The sequence below is a fragment of the Eublepharis macularius genome, chromosome 8 (genome assembly GCF_028583425.1).
Source record: "Eublepharis macularius isolate TG4126 chromosome 8, MPM_Emac_v1.0, whole genome shotgun sequence".
Lineage (NCBI taxonomy): Eukaryota > Metazoa > Chordata > Lepidosauria > Squamata > Eublepharidae > Eublepharis > Eublepharis macularius.
The window spans coordinates 60,533,820-60,554,833 of record NC_072797.1 but is presented as its reverse complement, the minus strand read 5'-3'; the positions used below and the strand labels follow the sequence as shown (position 1 = coordinate 60,554,833).

Here is a 21,014-nt window from a genome sequence, read left to right as displayed (position 1 = left end):
GATTCGGGATACAGGTGGATCTGGATGAAGCTATAGCAGTGCCATGGTCAGACCACCTCATCCTGAGGGCTTGTCTGGGCACCATGACCCCCTCCTGCTTGGGCGATGAGCTGATTTATGCTCACCCGTGGAGTCAAATGGATCCAATTGAATTGCAGAACACTCTGCAGGATCCGATGCCCCCTGGTGGCTCATTGGATGAGCTGATAGAGGACTGGAATGTCCGTTTCTCTGAAGCTATTGATGAGATCAATCCCCATCGCTCTCTCCGCCCCCGAACTAGGGTAGCTCCTTGGTATACTGATGAGCTACAACAAATCAAATGGGAGCTGAGATGGCTAGAGCGAGTGTGGCGGCGACTCCATGATGAAATGACAAGAACATCTTATAGGACGTTTATGAAGGCCTATGAGATGGCACTGAAAGCTGCAAAGAGAGACTACTATGCAGCTTCCACTGCGTCCACTAGTTCTTGCCCAGCACAACTTTCCAGAGTGATTTGGTCTTTAACGTCCCTCACACATGGGACAAATAAAAATGTAAATTTGGTAATAAGCTGTGAGGCTTTTGGAGACTATTTTGCGAATAATATCTTGTCACTCCGCTGGGATCTGTCCACCACAGTTGATGCAGTATGTGTACTGGAGGCCCCTTGGTCGTCCTCAGGGTTGATATTAGATCAGTTCAGGCCACTCTCCCAGGAGGAGGTGGGCAGGGTCCTTCATGCTGTGAAACCTACCACGAGCTCACTGGACCCATGCCCATCATGGCTGGTGAAAAGTGGTGGTGATGGGATTTGGGCACAGTTAGCTGACATCATTAATCTTTCTCTGAGTTATGGGTTTTTTACAGACTCACTGAAAGAGGCAGTGGTGCGGTCCTTCTTAAAGAAACCATCACTGGATCCTGCTGATCCAGCCAATTATCGCCCAGTTTCGAATATTCTGTTCCTGGGTAAGGTAATTGAGAGGGCAGTAGCGGAACAGCTGCAGGTATACCTGGGTGATGCCTCTATCCTGGATCCATTCCAGTCCAGCTTCAGGCCTGGCCATGGTACAGAGACGGCTCTGGTTGCCCTCACAGATGATCTGCGGCGACACCTGGACCGGAGTGGGTCGGCACTGCTGATACTTTTAGATCTTACAGCAGCATTTGACATGGTCAGTCATAATCTTCTGACCCATTGCCTTGCCAATGTGGGGATTCGTGGAACAGCCCTGCAGTGGCTGAACTCCTTCCTTCACAATCTAGGACAGAGTGGCTGTCAAAGACAAAGACAAAGACAAAGACAAAGACAAAGACAAAGACAAAGACAAAGACAAAGACAAAGACAAAGACAAAGACAAAGACAAAGACAAAGACAAAGACAAAGACAAAGACAAAGACAAAGACAAAGACAAAGACAAAGACAAAGACAAAGACAGCCAGGCTGCGCCGCTCCCCCCGACGCCCCCGCCCCGCCTCCGGCGGGCCGGGGGCCCCCGGGGGTCGCAGCCTGTCATTCCAGTCCCAGAGCCCTTCTGGCCCACCCAGGGTCCGTCATTCCAGCATAGAGCCTGTCATTCCAGTCCCAGAGCCCTTCTGGCCCACCCAGGGGCTGTCATTCCAGTCAGGGTCCTGTTATTCCAGTCCCAGAGCCCTTCTGGCACACCCAGGGTCTGTCATTCCAGCATAGAGCCTGTCATTCCAATCCCAGAGCCCTTCTGTCACACCCAGGGCCCTTCATTCCAGTCAGGGGCCTGTCATTCCAGTCCCAGAGCCCTTCTGGCACACCCAGGGGTTGTCATTCCAACATGGGGCCTGTCAATCCAGTCCCAGAACAGGTTATCTGAGCCCAGACACTTTCCTTCAAAATCCATTCCACGTTTTCTTTGCACCTCTTTTTTTGCTCTAATGTGTTTCAATGGAGCCCATGCAAGTCAATGGGCATTCCAGTTTCCCATTATTTCCTATGGGCATTCAAGCCTCTCCCATTATTTCCAATGGGCAATCCTGTCATTCGTTTTAGTACATCCCATTTAGGGGACCAGTATACAACACTATGGGCTGAATTCAACTGGGTGGGCTTCAAGTTTTGTAAACTTGCTGTAATGTATCCATAATATACGTGCTCTATAAGACAAGGACAATCTGCAGACTGTTGAACTCAAAAACACAATTGTTCTCCAGGACACAGAAATGAGTTCCCCTGGAACAAGTGCCTGCTTTAAAGGGTGGGCTCTATTGAAATATACTCTGCTGAGGTGCCTCTCCTCCCTAAACCCCGCCCCTTCTAGGCTCCAACTCCCCGCCCCCAAATCTCTAGGAATCTCTCAGCATGGAGCTAGCGACCTTTTCCTCACCACAAACGAGTCCTTCCTCCTTCCCTGGGAGATCCTGCTGGTCTGCCTGGTACTGGGTTTGCCAGCCTCCAGGTGGTGGCTGGAGATCTTTTGGAATTAAAACTGATCTCCAGGCCACAGCGATCAGTTCACCTGGAGAAAAGGGCTGCTTTGGAGGATGGACTCTATGGCATTATACCATGCCGAGGTCCCTCCCCTCCCCAAACTCTGCACTCTCCAGGTTTCACCCTCCCAAATCTCCAGGTATTTTCCAACCTGGAGCTGGCGACCCTAGGGAGGTGGGAAGAGCTCCTTGGGGCTGCAAAATGTCCTGAGACGGGGGGGGGGGGTCCCTCTTGGTAATAAGCGTGATCTTTTATGTATGAATGTTTTGGGACAAATCTTTAAACGAGGCACGAGTGATTGAAGATGGGAACACATAGAAACGTATAATAAGATCTGGACTTTTATTATCTGAGAGAGAGAGAGCAATGTTCAAAATGTAGAAGGCCCATAGGCTACGCCTATTCCGCAGAGAAACTACAATTCCCAGAATACTCTTCTGCGACACGTGGGTGGACAAAGGCGTCTGCTTAATTCCGGAAGGAAGTGTTCCTGGCTGCGCTGCCTAGGCTGACCGCGGTGTCCAAGGCAAAGGGATTTCAGGGCTCCCTTCTGAGTCGAGGGCTCGTGTTTCCTTCTCGCTACTTCTGGGTTCTCGCCTCGGCCGTGGCCCTTCCCTTCTCGGTTAAAGGAGCACCTCACCTCTATCGAGTCTCTCTGGAGTAGGCTGTGCTCCCGAAAGTTTCCGTTTTGACTGTCAGAGGCATCTGGAAAATATAAAGTGTTGGCTGACAAGAGGCTGTGCAGTAAGAAGGATGTGAGAATCCTGACCCTGCCAATAGATGAAATGGTTGATACTTGTAGGCTGCATCTTCTAAATTGAAACGAGGGAGATAGCGCTCTGCACATGATCAGGGCCACTCTTCTTTGTTCCGTTTCATGGTCCAAAGCTGACACTGAAGAGCGCTCTTAAGATTAAAGCATTGGAGGGCATGACATGCAGGCCGAATTTCACCTGCAAGTAAACCTCATAAAATCATTGGGGCTGACTTCTTGAATTAAGCATGCTAAGAAATTGGAGTGAAAATTTCCTTTGAGCCACTTTCTTCGTCTTTGTGTGTGTTTGTAGAACATTGTTTACTCGGGAGGAATGTATGCTTTGTATTCACCTTACAAATCTAGTAATCAACAGCCACTGTTTGGGATTGTAATGCCCAATCTCTTAAAATTGGAGCCTGATGGAGTGACATGAAAGGCGATATAGTTGAGAAGGAACTGAGAGAGAAAAATTGTAAAAAAAGGAAGAAGAAGAGATCAGAGTACGGAATAAAGCAGAAGGCTCTTAGGAAGCCGCAACAATCTGATTTTGCTGTACTGTTAAGACCGAGTTGTTAGGAGAAAGTCAGGTTTATAAATATTTTAAATAAATAAATGCTAGTTCTTAGTCTTTGGGGTGGTTTTTGAATGTCATAAGAATAGAAATACTGAGTCTGCCTCCAGTCAGCATCTCTGCCTCTTCCGTATATATCAGGTGTCCATGGCATCCTGAGTCTTGGCAGGTGCTAAGCAGAAGATGCTCTCAAAGTGAGCCTCAGAGAAATCAGAATTAGCAAAGCAATATGCAACTGCTTCTGCAAGGAACACATGCTTATTAATTACAGAAAACTTTTTACATGGCAGTAACTTGAACACACAACTTTGCCATATACTGAGTCAGACCATTAGTCCTGCTAGCTCAGTTTTGCCTCAGACAGAGAAAGCTTTTTCCCATTCCAGAGATCTTTTAACTGGAGGTACCAAGGAGTGAAGCAGGGGCCTTATGCAATCAAACATTTTTTCTGCCGTACAGTCATGGCTTCATGTGTGAAACTGAAAATACCCTGAGGGCAAATGTTTGACAAAGGATTTATGTCAGAGTTACGCCTTTTAGGTCACCATAATGTTATGGTGCCTGTTCTATAGGCTAAGCAGTACCTTATGGTAACAAGGGACATCCCCTGTTATGTTCTGCAAGTTGGGGGGCTGTGAAATACTGTGTGTTTGTATAGGTTTAGGAAAGAAAAGATAAACTGAACCATGCATTTGGAAACCAAGAATAAGACTTCTAGGGGGAGGGGGTATAATGGAGTTCCTCGTGCCCCAGTGGTAATAGTTTGGGAGGGTTTCCTCATCATCTCTGTTATCTTTACAGTGGTCTCAGTGGGACATTCTCAGTCTTCACTGGGCTAATTCTTGGATACGTGAGATTTCTCTTTTGCTTAATTTAAAAACTCACATTTTTCTGCATACCTCAGGAGTCCCTGAGTATGCATAAATCCCTTATTTTATCCGTGGGCAGCCTGATTTTGCTGTTTCCATAATTGGTATCAGTTACTTGATTTGCTAATAAATATAGTAAATAATGTATTGATGATGCCACATTCTGAAACTTGAAAAGTAATATGTTATTGACAGTCCCATGCAAATTTATCCAGAGTGTTACTAGAACAGAAGGTAAAATACTAATAAGAGACTATGGTTGAGGATAGTTGGAATGGCAGTAGCAAACTGACTAACAAGGAAGGAACAGTGCATGGTTCAGCGTTCTCCTTTGAAATACTCTTCTATCCATAGACCTTATTCACTGCAACCATTTTTTAAAATACTATTTATTGACCATTCATAAATATTATATGTCAAGACTTTTGCATCAGAGATGTTTGAAATCAACTGCTATGTTCTTCATATCTCTCAGAAAAAGTGTGTGTATGAGGAGGGTGTCACTGCTCTTGGTTCTATTTTTGTCACCGTCATTTCTTTCCATAATACTGGTCTCTTTACAACATGATCCTAAACTCAGAGGGTTTTACTCTCTAGCCCGTGTGTATAGGACTGAAATATTAATGGCTCACTTGTTTCCCACCTTATTGATTTCTATAGTAATTCCATCAAGCCTACATTGACAAGTCTAAGCAATTCTTGTTGGCACCACAGTAGGCTTTTTGCCGCTCTTGCTGTAATAGGTGATTATACCTAAAACCTGTTAGTCTGCTAGGATTCAGGGTTTTTTCCCTGTTCTCTGGGCATTTTGAACATGAAATGTGCGTCTGTGAGAGCACAATTAGAGTGTCGAACTAGAACCTGGAAGGCCCAAGTTTGAATGCCCATTCTGTCATGGAAGCTTGCTGGGTGCCAGTCACATGATCTCAGCCTAACCTATCTCAGAGATTTGTTCTCAGGATAAAATGGAGGCAGGAGAATGATATAAGCTGCTTTGGGTCCCCATTGGGGAGAAAGGTGAGGTATAAATGGCGTAAATAAAAAAAAAACTCTCTAACCAGAATATTATTTACAGTGATTACAATTATACACTATATAATCATTTGTTAAATAATGTTAAATAAAGCATGATGATGATGATGGTGTTTGTTAAAATAAAACAAAGCTTGAATGTAATCCAACAACCTATTGGGTTTTAAATCACAAGTCATGCATATAATTTGCTTTTTAAAATTAAATACATGACTTTTTAAAACTTTCTATTTTCATTGGTTTTTCATGTCTTTAGTAACATTGCCATCTTTTTAAAAAGAAATTAATTTATTAAAATAAACAGGTTACAGATATATACAAAAGATACCAATTTTTGTAAAATACATTATCAATCTAATTGCCGTCATCCTGCCTCTAGAGACATATAAAACCCTTCAGCATCAACTGACAATATTGATGCTGTTTCCAATTATGTAATTCCTAGTTTCATTCTTTGTATTTCTCTTCTTGAACATAAAAGATCTATACTATAAATATCTCTATTTTTCTGATAAGCAATTAATTTCACTAAAGTATAGCTCTCCTTTATTTTCAACAACCAATTTTGTTGTCTAGGAGTATTTTTTGTTTCCATTGCGGGGCAAAAGCCAGCCTGGCAGCTGTAATCATACGTAAGGCAACCATTTGCTAATCTTTAGATAAATCACGTAAATAATTCAGCAGCAGTGTTGCTGCTTTAAGGGGAATTTGTTCTTCCAGTCCTGTTAATACAATTATCACCACTTGCTTCCAATAACTGGGGGCATGTATACACATCCACCACATATGAAAAAAATCTGCCTTTACAGAACCAGCATACGCAGGTACAGATCTTATAAATCTTTGCCAGTCTTAAAGGAGTTAAAAGCTACCTGTAAATGATTTTCAACACATTTTCTCTAAAAGATAGGCAAACTGAAGGAAATAGCGTTAAGTGAAAATAAATTTCCATGCTGAAAGATTGTTCAATAAATGCTGGTGTATTTTTAGCCAGTCTTTCAACCAACTAAGTCTGGCAGCCTGGTAATATAACTTGAGATTAGGTACCTCCAATAATATATATATTTTTAATGGTGGTTTGGAGGAACATTGCCATCTTGTATTAAGAACTAGAAATGTTTTCATATAAAATGAAGTGATATATAATGAGATTACTGTTTTATTTGTGTATTAGAATTTTGGGATACTGATGGCTGACTTCAGGTTTAGAGGTTCCCCAATGTAAGCTTCATGGAAACAGACATCCAGAGAGTGAGTCAAACTGAAATTCCAAGCAGAAAGACCTAAGAGTTTTGTTAAGAGCATGAAGTTTTTAATAAACGGAGAGCTGTAAAATAGGCTTTCCAAATGTATCCTGTTACCACAAAGGGCAGTTATTCAGTTAACTTTACCCTGTTGTTCTATACAACATGTATCAGAAAATGCTCCAATTTTGAGGGTGTTTACTTTTGTTCTGCAAGATCAGAATCTCCTCCTGTTGTCTTTTGGGTCCATTTTACAAAGAGTCGTGGTTGCAACTCGTGATTAATGAAAGTTTCACTGTAGTCTGAGCATTAGAATCACAGGGTTGGAAGGGACCTCCAGGGCCATTAACTCGAAAGCTTCATCTCTGATCATTGCACTTCTTTTCTGCAGCCAATTTTGCTAAATCATCTGAAGCCTTTCCAGTTACATCAAATCTTTTCAGTTATGTTGCTCTTTGCATTTAATTGATACAGCAACATGATAGATCCACAAAGTACACACTGGCCAGTTTTTTAAACTTTCTGCTATATTTTTAACCAAACAGATAATGGCAGATATTCAAGGGAATCCAAAACAGCAATTGATTTCTGAGCTTCACAATTTCGCTGCTGTTGGAGACAAGGTCAGGCTTACAGCACTGCTCAGTCATTTTCCATCACTTATCAATGAAACTGCTAAGAATGGCTGGACAGCCTTGATGTATGCTGCTAGAAATGGGCACTTTGAGATTGTGCAGGTTCTTCTTGAAAAGGGGTAAGAAAAAACACAGCAGATGAATTATTCAAATCATTGCTGAAAAATACAGCAGAATTTTTTAATGAGGATATGCATGGTTCAGTGTTACTTAATTCTGTCTTTTAAAAATTAAAAATAGATTAAATAAAATCATTTATTTCAAGTTCTTTTATTGTTTGAAAACCACTTTAGAGGCAATATGCAGAAACAAAGGTGTTTTGTGCTAATATAGAGTTGTGTCATACTGGTCCATCTTCCTTAGTACTAAGGAAGTTGGAGGCTAAGTAGGTCTCTTGGCAGAGATTTTTCCCAGTGCTGCTACTGGTGATATATTTAAATGTAGGTGCCAGGGATTCATATGGATATGTTATAGCACTGAAAAGACATTCTTTGAGATAGCATGTTAGGTTCATAACATAGGAGTGTTTCGCAAGATAATAGTATATGTTGAAAACTTCAAATCCAGAATTCTAGTCTGGATGATGTTAATAGTATTTACAGCCTAATCCTTTGCATAATTTGGTCGATTTGCTCCTAAGTAATTTTGCATAAGATTGCAGCCCTAAGCAGACAGCTGTGCTTTTGTTCCTTTTATTTTAATAGAATGTAGATAGCCCAGGTCTCATAGACCATTGGCATCCTTTCACAGTGTCTTACTATACAATTCTATAAAAGAAGTTGGGGGTTCATGAAAAATGTCAGAGAGAGGGGCAAGGAAGCAAAATCATTTATATTATCTCAACAGCTCTCAATATTCCGGGCAGTCCTCATTGGTTTGTTATTTATATATAAAATAAATGATGCTCATATTAAGATGGTCTACCTTTTTAACTCCTTTTTTTGTAAGGTGTGACAGGTCTATGATCAATACATCGAACCAAACTGCACTGGACATTGCTAAATTCTGGGGCTATAAGAACATAGCTAACGTACTAGCTGATGGAAAGGATGGGTTGAAGCCATTTTTCCTAACCGGTGAAGCAAGAGAACGTGAACACTATTTTTGCAGAACATTTCTGGATAGAAAGAGTGAGAAGAGGGTAGATTCTAACTGGCTCAACCAAAAACAGAAGCAGCCGACTTCGGTGTACATTCTTTTTTCAAACTTAAGACCATTCGCTGTATCTGATGGTGATGAGGATGGTTCCAAGTATCCAAGGGTCAAACTTCAGAAGCTTTGCTATGAGGATGTAAAAGAATACCTCAAGCACACTGAAACCATTACTTTGATCTTTCTTGGAGCTGAACTTAAAATAGAACCTCAAGTGAAAGGCAACATCTTTCCAACTCTGAATGGGAAATGTCCGAATGAAGATGAGGATGATGGGCTAGTTGCCTGGTTTGCTCTCAGTATAGATGCTGCTGCTTCTGAGGAATTCATACAAAGGCATCAAGGCTGTTTCTTTGTTCATCCACCACTGCCTACACTGCTGCAGTTCTCTGAAAATGAAGCTGGTAAGGTCCCCATGTATTTCTAATTTTAGTTTTTTTAGGATAAAAGGAGAAGATACAATACTTGTTTGAGGTTCTCTTACAGTATGGTTCACACTGAAGGCTTTTGTATTATGGGTTACCACCTGTAGCATACAACTGGCCAGTTTTCTGTATAGAAAACATATAGGGGAGTTTTCACCACTGTGCTGAAAATTATTTGTTCCTTGCTGCAGCTTCATATGACAACATGACATTTGAGTGTCATAAATTAGACCTTGCATTCATTTTCTGTGACTGTTGTCAGGTTCTGATTGTGTTTAAGCCAAAGAGACTCCATTTTAATCTTGTCAGTGTATTAAGTGTTTCTTTTGCATGTGGGAAGCCTGTTGCTGGAAGCTTACAGAGAGAGGAGGAATGTTGTGTCTACATATATCTGCCTTTCCGACACCCTTGAGAAACTTTCACTTTCTCACCCTCGGGCCGTTTGTTTTGGGAACTGTGGGGGAGGATGGGGCCTGCAGGGAACTGCTTATTCTGTACCTCATCCTTTGCTTGGCATTCGTAACAATTTCCTAGTTCAGCTAAGATCCGTGTATCTTGGAATGTGTACTCTAATGGTTGTTTATCTCCAGTAAAGCCTTTTGAAACCAAGAGACTTTTGTCTTATTGCAAGAGGCAGGCTGAGTTGCAACTTTTAGCAAGCCACAGTCTGACAACTGTACCCTGCCATGTGTTTGTTATCTCCCCTTCCTTTACTCCTTTGTTCTCAGTTCCTGGTTCAAAAAGGTAAATGCTATTGATTTTATTCTTTTTTCTTCCTTGGACAATAAGGCAAGTTAGACCTGACTTACATTACTAATGGCTTCTATGTTCACTCACAACATGTTCTTGTAATTGAACCACAGATTCCTGAAATTCTAGTATGGCAATTTTCAAGGTCTTGAAAGTACCTTTGAAAATCAATTATTCCCAAAGGTGTCATGGTTGAGTTGAATTGTCTGAGTTCCAACTGTTGTTACTAACTTACTAGACTCTTCCATCCGTGAAGGCAATATCCACACAAAAGAACCTGTCCAGTATGAGTGAGTTTTTAAATGCATTAAACTGTAAGTGAATTTTCCCAGGACATGGTCTGAAGGTGTGACTCCTTGCTTGTCTCAGTGGGTCTGTCTTTAGTTAGTTACCAGATAAGTGGATAAGAGACCTCTTGGGAACCCCATTAGTTGCCTTGAGGTTCATAATGGAAGAAAGATGGAACATAAATATATCAACTAAATATTAAACTATACCCATTTTAATACTGTGATTTACTTTTGATTATCTTGGCATTTTACAAATGTGACATTGGAACATGTACTTCTTTTTTTTTTAAAGCATATTGATCATTTGCTCTATGTGGTAATTTTTAAGGAATCATAGCCCAGGCTAGATCTGTTCTAGCATGGGATAGCCGGTATCAGTTCTGCCCAACGTGTGGTAGTGCAACTAAATTAGAAGATGGAGGATACAGGAAACTCTGTCTAAAAGAAGACTGCCCTAGCCATGAAGGGGTTCACAACACATGCTACCCAAGAGTTGGTAAGACGATTGCAAAAATGTTGTTACGTCTATAATAGTTAGAAATAACAAAAAACACAGTTTGGTCTACTGTGCTGCTTAATTGTTAAATTGTTTTAGTGTTCTGACAGCAAAACTGCATGCTGTGAAGGGTAAAGAAGGAGAACATTGCCATCTAGAATAACAACATGACAACATTTTTTGTAGATGTGTGGGTCTGTGTAAAATTAAATAGATAAACTTTTCCTACTATTTTGTAGTACATATTGTGACATACATGGTTGTATTGTGATATCCATAGGTAAAAACACAGTCCAGTTTCTCTCTTCACAGTGTTTTCTTTACTGAATAAAAATCCCTGCCCTAGACAATACCAAAAATAGACAACCTCTCTGTCAGCTTTCTATTTGCTATTTGCTCCCCCCTCCCCGCAAAAGGGCAGATTACTTAGCTTTTTCCAAGCTCTGTTCTGAGTTTGGAATGTCATTTACATACTGCTAAAGCAATGTGTATTGGGGCGGGGGGGGGGGTCGTCTCTTCCCACCTGCGAAACCAAACCACCATCAAAGTAAGTGGTGCTGGGTGGGATAAAGGAAAGGAAGGGAGCTCTTCTTTGTTTCAGATACACTGTCCAACACAGTGTATCATGGCTATAATGTTCATATCCCCAAGCATAGGGGACTACAGGTTCCAGCAGCATGTTCTTATTATTGTTAACTTTATTTCTAGCCTGTCTTTCTCACTGTACGGGAGTTGGAAATGCAAAACAAGTGTAAAATAACTATCATAAATTGAATGTTTTGTTTCGGTGATTGTACCTTGTTATCTTATATATTAATAGCCAACTGGCCCTGATCTGTGGATACTTAAATCCAGAGGTCTTCCCATACGCCTGAAAAATGGCCCAGGTTTGCAGAAAAATCTGAAATCTAAAAATCTGAAACCTCCAATGTATTAAGAAAACCCAAAATGATAAAAGGAGTGCCTGTAGCTTTAGCCCTCAGTCGCTGTTTCTAGGCTACCATCAGGGCTTTTTTTCAGGGGGAACGCGGGGGAACGGAGTTCTGGAACCTCTTGAAAATGGTCACATGGCTGGTGGCCCCGCCCCCTGATCTCCAGACAGAGGGGAGTTGAGATTGCCCTCCACACCACCGAGCGGCGCTGAGGGCAATCTCAACTCCCCTGTGTCTGGAGATCAGGGGGCGGGGCCACCAGCCATGTGACCATTTTCTCCGAGGGCAACCCACTGAGTTCCACCACCTCTTTTCCCAGAAAAAAAGCCCTGACTACCATGACCATTTAGCCAGTGTTCCAGGCTCAGTTTCTGTCATTAAAATGAAGGAGGAGGGGCTAGGCCCTATCTAGGGCTGTTTTGCCCTTTGAGGGAAGACTTGTTGGTCCAGGCCAAGAAGCAAACACCAGGGGGAAATTTGGGTTTGGGATGTGCACCGGGGGGAAATTTGGGTTTTCTGCTTTGAGTTTACAAAAAGTGGGAAACTGTTCCGGAATAACCCGAACCCCAAAGCAGCAATCCACTTCGGGATTCGAGTCTTTAAATCACTTCAGTATGCTCCGTAAAGATTCGGATCATACCGAACTGAGGGGGGAAACTTTGTCCCAGCCCACCCACCACCCACCACACTTAGCTCCCCCCCTCACCTCTCGGGACAGGAGGAAAGCCCAGCTGGGCAGCAGGAGGGCATACTGCCACTGCCTCCCCTGCCGCACTGACCAGCTGGGTGATGGGGAAGGCCAGAGCCGATGGCTACACCGCCCACACCACCTCCACAGCGGCCAGCTGGGCGGCAGGGAAGGCCAGAGCTGGTTCCTCCACCGCCCGCGCCACCACCAACACCTCTGCAGTGGCCAGCTGAACAGCAGGGAAGGCCGCAGCTGGTGTTTCCACTGCCCATGCCGCCGCCTCGTCCTCTGCCGCCGGGAAGGCTCAGGTAAGTGGGGTGGTGGGAGGGAGCCCTTTTAAAAGACCCCAAAGCTTCCCAAATCACTTTGAGAAGCTTTGATTCAGGGTTTCTGAATCAAGGCCAGCATGCTGTCCCCAATTCAGGAACCCCGAATCTTTATGGATCAGGGCCGATTCAGGCATGTTTCCCGAATCGGAAACCCAAAGTGCACACCCCTAGCAAACACGGCACAACTTGATACCATATGGTTACTGTTCAGCAGCAGCCGTGCCTCACAAAAGCCAGTGTAGTGTAGTGGTTATAGTTTCAGAGTAGAATCCAGGAGACCCAGACTTGAATCACTACTCTGCTGTGGAAGCTCACTGGATGACTTAGATTTGGTCTAACTTGCTTCTCAGGATTGTTGTGAAGAGAATATGGTGGCAAGGAGAATGATGTAAGTTGTTTTAGGTTCCCCAAGGCAGTATATAAATGAAGTAAATAAATAATCAATGTAGATGAAGATGAGGGGCAGATAAAGGTAAGCAGTTTAGTTTGAAGGAGAGAAGGAAGTAGTGAAAGGTGAGCAAATGGGGGGCTGCTAGGAAGAGGAAAAGAAGAGAATATAGGGAAAAGTGAAGCCCCCCCCCCAAAGTCCTAGCTTCCCCAACATGCAACTGGGCCCAGATCAGCTGGCACCACACAACTAGGCCATATTGTAATGGCTTCCAGGACAGCAAAGGAGGGTAAACTGAAGATGGGAGGGGGGGGCAGACAAAGGTGGGTGGGAAGAGAGAAAGAAGTAGGAAAGAGGGAGAGGCGATGAGGTGACCATTGAAGGGGAAAAGGATATGATGGGGGAAAGGAAAATGAGTTGCCCCATGCAAGTCTTTGTGCGTCCCCCAGTTGTGTATTTTTGTTCACTGGTTATTCCTATCCAATCTGTTTTTAATGTTTTATCTGTTCAACTGCTTCCATATCTTAAAAATGCTGTAGAGAACTGTATAGTCTGCATTCATTGCATTTTCTTGCTTCCCTACCTCCTAGCGTAGTATATCATATGCCCATTCATTCTCCTTTTAAAATTTATTTGCCTTCCTATTGATCTTGGGTGATCTACTAGTTCAAGAAAGGTTTGATGGTCAGTTGTGAGTGGTTCTTAAATGTCCCAGTGCCTTTTCCAAGGAGAGCATTGAGTGCAGAATAAGATGTACAAGAGCGCTGAGCCAACAGTTGAGTTTCTAGTGACATTTCCTTACCAAAATTAGCAGTCAGCAGGATTTGGAATTCCTGCAGGATGTCTTATGGCACATACAAGTCATGAGTCTTTGAAAAATATTTACCTAATGGGATTGTCATATCAGTCATTTTGACAGGAAGGAAAAAAATACAGGATGAGAAGCCAGCAGAAAGAGGAGGATGCAGACGTAAGGGGACTATCAAAGAATGAAGGAACTAAATTGCTAAGTCTTCTCCAAGAGATAATGGCTGACTCTTAAAAGTCCAAAAGAACAAGAAAAGATATAGCCATCATGCTTCCACCATCCTGATTCATAAGTCTTTGCCAACCCTTATTTCCTACCCGTTGAAAGCATAAATAAAATACTGCTTTCTGCAAACAGCAGGAAGAGGCTGCAAGAAATGGATGGTGAACTAATGGGTTCGTAAACACAGCACTTGTAACCCAGGACCTAAGGGATCTTTGCCAGGCACTTTTCACGGCTGAAGACCTAGGAATCCTGCAAAAGGAGGTAGACAAACACATCATACATCAGGGTTGTATGTGAGTGTGGTGCCCTCAAGTCATAGCTGACATGGCAACCCCTGGTGGCGACAGACTATCGGAGGTGGTTTGCCATTGCCAGCCTTTGCAACCCAGGTCTTTGTTGGAGGTCTCCCATCCAATTACTAACCAAGGTTGACCCTGCTTATCTTTTGAGAACTGATGAGATCAGGCTCACCTGGACTATCCAGGTCCAAGTTAGAGAAGTTAAAAGAGATTTCCAGGAAGGAAGGTGCAAAATTAGAGGCGAGAAAAAGGCCACAACAAAAAAGGTTTTATTTCAAATGCTGAAAACTGCAGTATTTTCCTTGGCAAGAAATCCACATGTGCATATCTGCACAGTAAAACAAGCATAGCACTTTTAATTCTTGACATGTATCTTCAGCGTGGTGTCACCAAGGTTGGTACAGCTGTGCATGGGCAATTATGCACAGCAGCAGCAACATTATTGGAACTGGCGCTTACGCTGCCCAGCCTTTCCCTGTCTTCATACATTTCTCCCCTTGACATGCACAAGAGTTAACTAAAAGTGCCCAGGTCAGGTTGGGACTGCTAGAAATCTCTGATTACTGTCTTCAGCCAATCTCTGGAGAAAAGCATGGTAGAGAGGTTTATTTGTATTTAGGAATTAAAAGCAACTCTGATTAAGAGGAAGAAAAAAACCCCAAAGAGACAGAAGATAATGAGGGGAAACAAAGCAGAAAATGCAAGTCCTGCAAACAGGACTTAGAAAAGTTGCTGGCATGACATAGCAGTTGGGGAAGTTGCTTTTTATTGTACTTCAAATTTTACATTTATGTTTGGAAATTTATTTCACTGCCCCGTTAATCTGAGGCTGAAAAAAGCTGAAGGCAAGAATTCCTGCTGATTAAGTTGCTGCTTTTTGTGAGGTGTGTAACTAGGTCACTTATTCCAGTACTTATACAAAAGCATGCTGAAGTTGCAGGCAATTTATCTCCTGTATTTCACTTTTGGGTTACTTAACAATACACCCGCCAGGCATCTGTTACAAAACAGGTGCATAAATATTTTGAAAAAAGAACCTGCAATTAGATTACTAGCCATGGGGCTTCTAGAGAATTGGATTTCAGGCTTTTGAAGGAGATACGAAGAGTAAGTGAGAGTGAATATGTTTATCCTCTTCGGTGCTGTGAAACTATTTAAATATGGATTTGTTTCTTTTGTCTGCATTACAGATCCTGTAGTGATAATGCAAGTGATTCATCCAGATGGTAACCATTGTCTTTTGGGAAGGAAAAAACGGTTTCATCCAGGCATGTATACTTGCCTTGCTGGATTTGTAGAGCCTGGTGAGGTTTTCTTCATGTATTCATCATGTTTAAAAACTGAGGAGGACTTTAAGATAGTTGTGCTAAGTGTTAGCATCACTGTCAGCTGTGGCTGGCAACATTTTACAACAGGATCTTGCTGATGATACTACTAACAGATCCATTTTCAGTCAAGCAGAGACTTTGATTTAGTTATGGACCATTTTATAAAATTATAGTTCTACTTCGTTATTCTTAGTAATAATATATAAGGACAGTCATGTCTTTAGGTATAAATTAGTAGGTTAGCTGAGGTAAATGTTAAGCAAGTATTTAGGATACGCAGAATTATAGCCAACATATAGCTTTGCAAGTCTCATTTACTTGACTGGAGCTGTCAGTGTGCTCTGAGGTACAAAGGTGTTCACAGTGCAGTAATGAGAGTTTTGCATATGGCACTGTCAGTGCTATACTTTCAAACAGTGGTGCTGAGAATGTTATAAATGAGCTTTGAAACATAAAATCAGTTAAGTCATTGAAAGTGTACTGCTGTCTCTAATTAAAATCAGCACTGACAACTGTTGACATACATATTTCTATTATTATTGTGCTAATAGAGTGGAGTGTTAGTTATTTAAGATTATTCAGAGTAACTGAAAGAGTACACCTTGTAAAGTGGCCGCTTCAAATTGATAGCTTTTGAGGGCTGTGGATTTGGGGTTCCTAGGCTTTGTCCAGTATATTCAGATGTCTGATTGAATGATAAAAGTGTGGAGTCCTGTGATAAAATGACTAAGAATATTTTTTTTCTCTACTGGTTCAAACAATGCAGAGGGCAGTGAAAAGTTGTAAAGATGTGTGGTGAATCTGCATTCCATGAAAGCATAAGTCGGCACCGAAATTGATGTCCTGATGGTTCTGTAGATGCATTTTCACACTGGAAATATTGCCTGCTTTGAGTTATTCTGCCACAACTTCTAAATTGTGCTTTGGTCTGCAGATCCCTGTGGATACTTGTTCAAGAGCATTATAAAACTTTTGCATCACTTGAAAGTATGGGATGTATTTCTCACTTGGAGCTTTGTCAGCTATCCTTTTTCTTTCTTTTATTAGGGGAGACAATTGAAAATGCTGTTCGAAGAGAAGTAGAGGAGGAGAGTGGAATTAAAGTGGGTCATGTTCACTATGTCTCTTGTCAGCCATGGCCAATGCCCTCCTCCCTAATGATTGGGTGCATAGCGTCTGCAGTGTCTACAGAAATTAAAGTTGACAACATTGAAATAGAAGATGCCCGCTGGTTCAGTAGAAAACAGGTAAAGTTCAATTTAATTTCCTTTTCTTATTGATTGCCCTGTGACTGTATTGGTTAGGGCATGTAATATGGATGCTCTTTTTTCCAGCAGACAAATGAGAAGTCATCTTCTCCTTATTGTACAGTGATTATTGAATATTATGTGTTACTGAAACAATTGATATAGACAATTGTTCCATTATTGAACCCATAAAGTTTGCCAATAAGTTGCATAGATACTTTTAATAGTCTTTCTGCAGTGTATGTGGCATTTCTGTGGGTGTGGCATTCTACCAGACTCTGCTTTAGAATATCTTACATCCTGAAGCTAAGAGATACAGAATGGATTGGTGTTATCTTATATAACAGTCTTCAGTTTGGTTGTTGTGGGTTTTCCAGGCTGTATTGCCGTGGTCTTGGCATTGTAGTTCCTGACGTTTCGCCAGCAGCTGTGGCTGGCATCTTCAGAGGTGTAGAACCAAAAGACAGAGATCTCTCAGTGTCACAGTGACACTGAGAGATCTCTGTCTTTTGGTGCTACACCTCTGAAGATGCCAGCCACAGCTGCTGGCGAAACGTCAGGAACTACAATGCCAAGACCATAGCAATACAGCCCGGAAAACCCACAACAACCATCATTCTCCGGCCGTGAAAGCCTTCGACAAGTCTTCAGTTTGTCTAAAATTGTCCAGCATTTGGATTTTGAGTTATTCTTACACTTTTATAAAGCTGTATCATTAAGTAATCTGCCTCCCATTTTCTCCCAATTGTTGTTTCTCAAGTATTTAGTTGTGTTTCCATTTGGAGGGGACTAAGGAACTATCAGGTAAATAAAATTCAGGGATGTCTAAATGATAATGCCTTCCTCATACCTCTCCTGGCTAAAAAGCAAGTGTAAGATGTATTCCTTGATTTATTTTAAAATGTTTAAACCCTGCTTTTCCTATATATCCCAAGACAGCTTGCAAAAGTGACCATAGGTCACATAATGCAATTAAAAGAACAACATGGCATATATTTAAACACAAAATCCCCAAAGAAAATAAACCATATGAATCACCTGCCAGCAAGAAATAATACTTTCAACTTAAAGCTGGGGGGAAAGAAATGTTTCGCCCTCCTTACAAATGGCCAGTAGTGTCCATGCTTTCCATGCTCCATAAGGCAGAGAAAGAGAAAAAATGCCCAGTAATGTTCAGAGGCAGAGTGCACTGCATATAGCAGGGGAACTCAAAGGAGGACTTGCTGTGAGAAACACAGCTGGCACAAGCATTCGTACGGAGTCCTTCAACGGTGTAGGTCTAGTGTCATAGATATGAGCGTTTAAAGCCCTTTGACATCTTGAATTAACTCAAAAAGCTATCAGAAATCCATGTTGCTGCTTCAAGATTGGGGTTGTATGTGCATAGTGGCCAGATCTTTTAAGGAAATGAGGGGCTGCATTCTGCAGTAATTGAAGCAGAGCACAGTCCAGTAGTCCTGTCTAGAGGTTACAAAAAGCTAGATTAGCATAGTCTGGAAAGCAAGACCATTTCTAAATGAAGTGCAGAGGAAAGAAAGCACCCTAGCAGCAGCTCTAACAATTTTTTCCCCAGTATGTGACCAAAATTATTTGTAAGATAACATTATGGAGAAATATGTGCTTTAATATTTTCTGGTGAAAGCCTTGATCCCTTTCCACTATTTTGGCATGCCTTCAAAAGAGCAGTTTTAAAAGATGTGGTTCTTCCGCCCACAGAATTGCAGGATGGAGAAATGGACTGAAGTAGTCCATCAACTCAGCATGGCATGTAAGAGTAAAGCTACAAGCTCTTACAATATAGTGTTATTATGGGGATATGGTTACAAGTGAAGCTAATATCTAATTAGTTTTTAGTAGAGTAATGGCATACTGCATGAATTGTAAAATTGCATTTGCCCAAGAGGAGGAACAGGCTCAAATAATTTATGAAGCAAGATTAGGCTTGTTGCCCTTCTTGCCTAAAACAGTTGGGTGGCTGATCTTTGTAAAACACTTCATTTAATGAGCAATTACTCTGCACACATATTCTTGAGTTGGTATTAACTTGTCCTGATATATTTTTTTCTGTGTTACAGGTTATGGAATTTCTCAATAAAAAGAACCAGAGTGCTTTTTTTGTGCCACCACATCAAGCCATTGCACACCAGCTGATAAAGCACTGGGTTGGAATGAATGCTAGTCTTTAAATCCATGGAGTTCACTTGCCAGTTTTATATCACAGCTTTCAGTAGTTGCCAATATGTTGGATTTAAACTAGGTGTGATTAATTATCTAGTATTTGTCTTTTGAAGGTGTAATTTGCTAGGCCTCCAAAATATATTTCCACACCTTATGCTCTTATGAAAAAGTCTATTATTGCCTGGATTTTTTTTAAAAGCCTTTCAAATGTGATCTCCCCTTTTTCGTTTCATTAACTTTGGTCAATCTTTTATTGTTGCATATTTACAAGTGTCTGATTTAGTTTTATGGGGTTGTTGCTTTGAGTCCAGAAGCTGCAGCCAAAATGTTTCCTTGCCAGTGCCATTTCTCAAAACCAGAACAGCTTTCTCTAGCTGAAAAGTGATTAAGAAGAGCTAAGTCTTCTGTATATTAAAGCAGGGCCATGAAATTGGCACCTGGGTGTCTATATTTCATGATTTCTTTTTCAGAAAGCAAAGTTGGATAAGAGAGAGCAGATCTGCAGGGTATCCTCATTGGGACAGATGTTAGAATTATTGTGCCTCAATATCTCTCAACTTTATGTTGTCATAAAAGTCACTCTGAAGTGGTTACTGACAGGACCACTGTTGGGGATTGCTCTATACACAGAACACCTTTCATTCTTCCTTGTTATTTCTAGTGGTATGAGCTTGAGCTGTATATAGCAACGGCAAGCAATATATGAATAGGGAACAGCAAGCTTGACTACAGTCCCATCCCATGCTTGCACAGGTGTATAATATTTAAGCTTGGCAGACATTTGACCCATCACAGTTTTGCTATTCATTGAAGAATTAGCATTCATTGACCTGTTTCAATGCAGTCTTCTTAGTATGTTGCATATGCTGCTTCACATCATATTATTGCTATTGTGAATAACCCTCGAAGCAGGATTCTAGCAAAAGTCTTATTAAAGCTTACATTAGTAGTATGAACAGAGATCACCTTATGATATTGCCGTATCACCTTCTATGGGTCTTTTGCATTTCATTCCATAGTATTTAACTTGTATTGCTAAATCACAAACTGTTGTCATTTTAATAAATGCTGCAAACCAGGATTTTGGTTCTTTGCAATGCATTGATACTAGGCAGGCCTCTGACTATCTCTGGAATTCTCACCACAAGGGAGCCATTTAGTTATCTTTCTTTTAAAATGCAAACTGAAAAGTAATTTTGACATGCCACTTCTGTTGTGATGGACAGTCCCAAATGGGACCAATTCAGCTGTTGTCCACACCGTACGCACACAATTCTTCACAGCTAGTTGAAAGAAAGTTTATTGTGGAAGAACTTAAGATAAGCATTAGATGTAGAACAAGTTGCACAGACCGTTTCATAATAGAATTTCACAATTTTTATGCAAAGTTTAGGATGAAGACGTCTAATGTAAAGTCACACCACTAGTCCACCTGTCTATCTCTGACTGGCTGTACAAAGTCTTAGGTGTGGAAAAGAGCACCTGCTGCCTGAGACCCTTGTAGTGAGGAGTCAGAATTGGGTAAAACCAGCACGTTGCAGCAAGCTTCACTGCAGTTTGCCATGCAATTTGGCACCTTGTTCAGGAAGTTCCCCTAACTCTAGCAGAGGCAGCTGCTTGTGGAAGGCAGGAAAAATAATTTTACACAGGTTCCTGCTGCTCATGTACATGTAGGATCCAACACTATGTCTTTATTAGTAAAATATTCCTAATCAAAATGTATTTTCACATTCCAAATTAATATTAAACACAGAATTCAGTGTTCAGACAATCTGAGCTATTTTTTCTGGCTAAGTAGAAAATAAGTAGAAAGGTCAACACTTGGTCACATCTCAGAATGCAGATCTGGAACTTTGGTTTTTCAGTGATCAGTGAATAGCTTCACTATCTTGCAAAGCAATTAATCCTCCTTCTTGGCAAGTAAA

The 21,014-nt window shown here is 41.5% G+C and overlaps 1 protein-coding gene across 5 annotated transcripts; it reads left to right on the top strand.

The window, feature by feature from the left end:
* The first annotated feature begins 2,941 nt into the window (after nucleotides 1-2,941).
* NUDT12 (nudix hydrolase 12) lies at nucleotides 2,942-20,199 on the top strand. 5 transcript variants are annotated; one of them, XM_054986537.1, is made up of 8 exons: nucleotides 2,942-3,201; nucleotides 6,850-6,926; nucleotides 7,465-7,673; nucleotides 8,503-9,110; nucleotides 10,500-10,667; nucleotides 15,527-15,640; nucleotides 16,712-16,911; nucleotides 18,987-20,199. In XM_054986537.1, exons 2-8 carry the CDS (start codon nucleotides 6,906-6,908, stop codon nucleotides 19,095-19,097), a joined length of 1,431 nt encoding a protein of 476 aa, XP_054842512.1. In that variant the 5' UTR covers nucleotides 2,942-3,201; nucleotides 6,850-6,905; the 3' UTR covers nucleotides 19,098-20,199. The 5 variants fall into 5 exon arrangements, with proteins under 5 accessions (XP_054842512.1, XP_054842513.1, XP_054842515.1 ...); XM_054986538.1 differs by lacking the exon at nucleotides 6,850-6,926; XM_054986540.1 differs by lacking the exons at nucleotides 6,850-6,926; nucleotides 7,465-7,673 and having other exon boundaries at nucleotides 2,942-3,190.
* Nucleotides 20,200-21,014: the final 815 nt, after the last annotated feature.